The following is a 6,687-nucleotide window of genomic DNA, read 5'->3' as shown; positions in this document are numbered from 1 at the left end:
TGTGTGGTGGTTAAGGGGGATGGTTGGTGTCCAGTGTATAGGCCCATGTCAGTGGGTTGAGAGGTAGAATGACAAATAGGATACTACCACTTTGCAGAAGCCTACCCTATCAGTTATTTTCCACAAAGATCAGTAGTCATGGATATAAGTGCAGTACAAGACCCACAATTTCCAAGAAAGGAAGCCTAGCAGCCCAACGGAAACCTGGGGAAGAACTGTGGAAAAGGAGATGAAGGACTGTGACCTGTCATGGAAAAGAATCGGCAGCAGTCGCTCTCTCGTGGAAGCTGTATGTTCTATGAAGAGGATGATGTTGAAGGGTTGTTAACCTGTGTATAGAGGGTCTACGACACAGGAGACAGGCTTCTGTGACCTTTACTGACTTTAGAAAGACTTCAGCAAACAGCTGAAATAAATACATTAAATCATTTTATAATAACAATTATAGTGACAATCATAGTAAGGTTGCTTATTTCGTTTTTTTTGTCATCTTTATATATATAACTTTTCATAAATTGTTCCCTTTAATATTTTGTGTATGAGACTTTGGTGCTTTAGTGAATGTCCTGGTAGCAGCATTCTGTATCCATGGTATTGCACAGGAGCGTCATCCCCTGGGTCGTTTCTATAGCAACGCTAATATGAAGAGAAGGCACCCTCCCCCCCATGCACCCGTCATCACCCTCTGGTCCTATAAGAAGAGGGAATTCTGTCCTGGGGGTGGGACTTGGGGAGTTGATGTGTCGCTGGTCTCCAGTTGTCTTTGGTGGTCATTAGAGTTTGTTTATTTTGGGTGCAGCTTGGTTTGTACATTCTGGTTCTTAAAGCTTCAGTCCCTTTAGTGAGTCGTTGGGGGAGGTTATACAGGGCAGATTCCCCCCAAACAGCTTCACAAATGGTCTTTGGTGCCCTTACACTGACACATACACTCACACAATGTACATACATTCATTCACACAGATTCTCCTCGCCAGGGGAGTGAGGCAGAGAGAAGTGCATCCAAAGCAGTCCATCCATTCCACCACGGTGCCATTCTGGCCTGTTCTGTGGCTTTATCCTCCGCTTCACTGACTTCCTGTGTTCCTCTTCCTGTTTCCCGTTTGTCCACCTGTTGCTCCACCATTTCTCTCATGGTGCCACTGTCCCATAGACCTCCAGTCTGTTCCCCAGTCTGTCCCCCTCTCTGTCAGTCTGTCCTTCTGTCTGTCTCTCGTCTCGTTGTCTTTCGCTCCATCATTGGCGATCATCCAGTCCTGGACAGTGTTGGATAGCTGCTCTGGTCCAAGCCTGGGAGAAAGGTTGGGGCTATTGCAGTGTCGCTAGCTTAGCTACATTTTAACCTTCAAAGTAATTTTAAGGAGTTTAAACACACTGAAGTCATTCTTGTTTTATCAGAGCAATCACGTTTACCTTAACGCAGAGATGCGTGCTAAACCAGCCAAGTGACCAGTTTTTGTATGTTTGTTCTAAAGCAGAGCTTAACAGGCCACTGCTAAGGTACAGTGCAATAGCACCGTTCTGTTCAAGCTTGGGGGTTGGAGGGAAACGAGGCCTACATAAGGTGGAAAGCCTGGGCGTCAGTTTAGCTACCTTTCAGGGGCCTTGTCATAGCTTCTGGGCCTTGCAGGGGAGTGGGCCAGGTCGACGGGCTAGTAGCAGGGCTATAGGCTTGTTCTATTTTGTTAGTACTTTCATTTGATTATTTTATGATGTGAAGCACTTTGTTACTTGTGTTGAAAAGCGCTATACAATTAAGTTATTATTAGTGGCCTTCAGTCAATTGACAGAAATAGTGAACCCTGGGGCAGTGACAGGTAGTAGGGACAAGTGTCAAGTTAGGGGGTGTACTGTGCTACTAGCCCAGTTAGTAGGCCTACCAGCCAGGGTCTGGAGGAGAGTACATGTTGTCCCAGTAGGTGGGGTCAGGTGGTAAGGAGTGTTTGTGTAGCACTGGTCCATTATCTATTAGCTTCAGAAACAGGTGCAGTTGATGTTAGCCGGGTCCAATGGCGCTAATTAGCCACTTATCATGTATTAAAGGCCAGAGGAAGGGTCAATGTTATCCCATTAGCGGTTAGTGGATAAGCAGGTACAGGCGGCAATGGGCAGTAGATGGATGGTAGCCGTTAGCGTCAGCTGCTAGCGGGTCCCGGGGGCACGGACCCTCTTACTCCTCTTGTTGACTGTTGTGAAGCGGAAGGGCGTGGTTTCGGGGTACTCCCCTGGTGGGAAGCGCTTCATAAAGTGGACGTCCTGCTGGTTGGGCAGCGTGTGGGGGCCGCGGCGAGGGCGCCCCCGCTTGGTGAAGCCCACGTACCAGCCGGCGTATCGCGCCGACATTAGTGCGGTGTAGTGGTTCTCCAGAACCTTTTCTACAAACACGCAGTCTTCACTTTTATTACTGGCCTTCTGAGAGAACAGAGAAACGACCACACACACACACACACACACACAGGAGGAGAAAAGAGAAGCAGGTCAGCAATCCGTGGAATTTATTCAATCTAAACTAAAAGGAAGGCTCAGGAATGCTTCAAAACAGTACTTTTTCAGAATGTTGTTGTGATTTATGCCATAAAACTGTAATTGATGCTGTAATTGTTTGAGAACATGAGAGACTAGAATAGGTCTCACCTTTCCCACCAGCTTGCCACGGCGGTTCATGCACAGGTAGAAGTTGGTCTCTTTGCCGCGGATTCTCACCTGGCTACCAAAGGTGTCAGCCTCCACTACAAGCTGGGCTTGTGAAGGGACAGACAGAGAGACAGACAGACGTTAGAGCCACAGACAGATAGAGAGAGGGACAGAGACAGACAGAGGAGCACAGACAGAGGGGCAGGCAGATGTTAGAGCCACTGTCTGACTGACAGGCAGACAGTCAGAGCAACAGATATAGCCTACATTAAACTAACAGATAAATGACAGACAAATATCAAAGTGAGAACAGAAAGAGCGATAGACATACATTTGGGTGAGCAGATGGTTGGTTGTCAGATAAGCCTGTTTACAAGAGACTGGTCACCACAAATCGGGCTTGTAAAAAAACATCCAAGCAGACGTAAGTACAGCCCGACACAGAGCTAGGTGTGAGGTTGTGGTGTGGTGTGAGGTTGTGGTGTGATGTGGTGTGAGTTTGTGGTGTGGTGTGGTGTGAGTGTAAGTGTGAGTGTGTGGTGTAGTGTAAGTGTGTGGTGTGGTGTGAATGTGTGGTGTGGTGTGAGTGTGTGGTGTGGTGTGAGTGTGTGGTGTGAGTGTGTGGTATGGTGTGAGTGTGTGGTATGGTGTTAGTGTGTGGTGTGAGGGTGGTGTGAGTGTAAGTGTGTGGTGTGGGGTGTGGTGTGAGTGTGTGGTGTGGTGTGAGTGTGTGGTATGGTGTGAGTGTGTGATGGTGTGGTGTGAGTGTGTGGTATGGTGTTAGTATGTGGTGTGTGGTGTGAGGATGGTGGGGTGTGAGTGTGTGGTGTGTTGTGTGGTGTGGTGTGGTGTGTGGTGTGGTGTGGTGTGTGGTTCGGTGTAAGTGTGTGTTATGTGTTCATCATCCCATTGTGAAGCTGATTCGGTGTAATATAGTCCTTCTCTCTTGTAATAACACTGTCCTGACTCCATGGCTTTAGAGAGTGCGTGTGCCTGTTTAAAAAAATAAATCCCTAAAATGGTTCCTACATGACCTTAGTCAACAAAGGGGTCACAAGAAATCAATACTCTTCTTTCTCCCTGTTCCTCTCTCCCCCTCTACATGTTTATACCTTCACCCCTCCCCTCCTCTCTCTCCCCCTCTACATGTCACACCTTCACCCCTCCCCTCCTCTCTCTCCCCCTCTACATGTTATACCTTCACCCCTCCCCTCCTCTCTCTCCCCCTCTACATGTTTACACCTTCACCCCTCCCCTCCTCTCTCTCCCCCTCTACATGTTATACCTTCACCCCTCCCCTCCTCTCTCTCCCCCTCTACATGTTATACCTTCACCCCTCCTCTCTCTCCCCCTCTACATGTTACACCTTCACCCCTCCCCTCCTCTCTCTCCCCCTCTACATGTTATACCTTCACCCCTCCCCTCCTCTCTCTCCCCCTCTACATGTTTACACCTTCACCCCTCCCCTCCTCTCTCTCCCCCTCTACATGTTATAACCTTCACCCCTCCCCTCCTCTCTCTCCCCCTCTACATGTTACACCTTCACCCCTCCCCTCCTCTCTCTCCCCCTCTACATGTTATACCTTCACCCCTCCCCTCCTCTCTCTCCTCCTCTACATGTTATACCTTCACCCCTCCCCTCCTCCTCTCTCCCCCTCTACATGTTTACACCTTCCCCCCTCCCCTCCTCTCTCTCCCCCTCTACATGTTACACTTTCACGCCTCCCTCCCCTCCCCTCTCTCCCCCTCTACATGTTTACAACCTTCACCCCTCCCCTCCTCTCTCTCCCCCTCTACATGTTTACACCTTCACCCCTCCCCTCCTCTCTCTCCCCCTCTACATGTTATACCTTCACCCCCTCTTCACCCCCTCTAACAAAGTGCTTCCTCTCTCTCCCCCTCTACATGTTTACACCTTCACCCCTCCCCTCCCCTCGTCTCTCTCCCCCTCTACATGTTATATCTTCACCCCCTCTTCACCCCCTCTAACAAAGTGCTTCCTCTCTCTCCCCCTCTACATGTTAACACCTTCACCCCTCCCCTCCCCTCTCTCCCCCTCTACATGTTATACCTTCACCCCTCCCCTCCCCTCTCTCCCCCTCTACATGTTATACCTTCACCCCTCCCCTCCCCTCTCTCCCCCTCTACATGTTATACCTTCACCCCACCCCTCCCCTCCTCTCTCTCCCCCCTCTACATGTTATACCTTCACCCCTCCCCTCCTCTCTCTCCCCCTCTACATGTTATACTTTCACCCCTCCCCTCCTCTCTCTCCCCCTCTACATGTTATACCTTCACCCCTCCCATCCCCTCCTCTCTCTCCCCCTCTACATGTTTACACCTTCACCCCTCCCCACCTCTCTCTCCCCCTCTACATGTTATACCTTCACCCTTCCCTTCCCCTCTCTCCCCCTCTACATGTTTACACCTTCACCCCTCCCCTCCTCTCTCTCCCCCTCTACATGTTACACCTTCACCCCTCCTCTCTCCCCCCCTCTACATGTTTACACCTTCACCCCTCCCCTCTTTTCTCTGTTTTTCCTCCCATAATGCTTTACTGCCATTGGCTGATGGCATTAACCACAGACTTCTTTTCTTTGAGAACCATTTTTCAAGAACAGATCTGCTCCTGGAGCAGCAGTACTGCTGGCTCCAAGTGGTGTGTTTGTGAAAAGCATGGTTGTGGATGAGAGAGCTGGTAACATGAACCCCATTCGTCTACACAGAGGAATATGAATACCAGCATTAATGCTTTTTCCCTGCATTGATCCTCTGTGGTTAAAGAATGGGTTAGGTATAATTACAAACGTAGAGAGAAAGGGGAAGGGAGGAAGGAGTGGGGAGGGAGGGAGAGGAGGGGGAGGCAGCCTGCTGTTTTAAACCCAGAGGAGACAACAGGGAGGATGAGAAATCAATGGATAGATTGATGGAGGAGATTCGTTTTTAACACTGACAAACTCTACCTGCTAAGCCTCTCTCCCTCTCTTTCTCTTTCACCCTCTCTCTCTTTCTCTGTGTCTCTCTGGTGAATCAGCAGTCAGTTGATGAGGTCTTTGTGCTCCTGAGACAATCCCCCACTGCACCCTGCCAAGACCTGAGGATTGTTCGTGTGTGGGTCCGTCTGTTTCTGTGCGTATGTCTGTGTGTGTGTGTGTATGTGTGTACGTGCGAGTCTCCATGAGAGTGTGGTGTCTTACCATATTTGTCTCCGTCCTCTCCGCGGGCACTGATGCGTCTACCCAGCACCTGGACGTGTTTGCCGCTGGTGCGACTGTAGAGCTGGTAGACCCGGTGGTGCCGCCGGCTCATAGCGTCTCTCACCCGGGTCTGGTTCTCCACGTGCACACTGAAGTTAACCCCATCCACGCCAAACACCTGCTACACAGGGCACACAGGTACCGATAAGCAAACACCAACTCAAATCAACAGCCAAGATTATAATAAAGTATACTACTACTGCTGCTGCTACTACTACTACTGCTGTTACTACTACTATTACTGCTGCTAGTACTACTACTACTGCTGCTACTACTACTACTGCTGCTACTACAACTACTACTGATGCTACTACGACAGAGGCTGCTGCTGCTACTACTGCTACTGCTGCTATTGCTACTACTGCTGCTACTGTTACTACTACTACTACTACTACTACTACTACTACTACTGCAGCTGCTGCTGCTACTACTACTACTACTACTGCTACTACTACTGCAGCTACTACTACAACTACTTCTGATGGTACTACTGCGACTGCTACTGCAGCTACTACTACTACTACTACTACTGCAGCTACTACTGCCACTACTACTACTACTATTACTACTACTACTACTACTACTACTACTACTATTGCTGCTGCTACTATTACCGCTAATGCTGCTACTACTACTACTACTACTACTACTGCTGCTACTACTACTGCTGCTACTACAACAGCGGCTGCTGATACTACTACTACTGATGCTACTACTACAGAGGCTGCTGCTGCTGCTACTGCTACTGCCACTACTACTACTACTACTACTACTACTACTACTACTACTACTGCTGCTG

At 49.3% G+C, this 6,687-nt stretch overlaps 1 protein-coding gene across 1 annotated transcript in view; it reads right to left on the bottom strand.

Annotated features, from left to right (window-relative positions):
• Nucleotides 1-359: 359 nt before the first annotated feature.
• The window catches only part of LOC109878360 (fibroblast growth factor 18-like), a 28,176-nt gene continuing 21,848 nt past the window's right edge, over nt 360-6,687 (bottom strand). Inside the window, exons 2-4 of the mRNA XM_031790015.1 lie at nt 5,829-6,009; nt 2,632-2,738; nt 360-2,409 (exon numbers count right to left, since the gene is read on the bottom strand). Of these exons, the coding sequence (XP_031645875.1) occupies nt 2,140-2,409; nt 2,632-2,738; nt 5,829-6,009 (558 nt within the window). The 3' untranslated portion in view covers nt 360-2,139. The remainder of the gene's footprint in view (nt 2,410-2,631; nt 2,739-5,828; nt 6,010-6,687) is intronic.

The sequence above is a fragment of the Oncorhynchus kisutch genome, linkage group LG15 (assembly GCF_002021735.2).
Source record: "Oncorhynchus kisutch isolate 150728-3 linkage group LG15, Okis_V2, whole genome shotgun sequence".
In the NCBI taxonomy this organism is placed as follows: Eukaryota; Metazoa; Chordata; class Actinopteri; order Salmoniformes; family Salmonidae; genus Oncorhynchus; species Oncorhynchus kisutch.
Note: the sequence above shows the minus strand (reverse complement) of the source record. Positions and strands in the feature narration are given on the sequence as shown.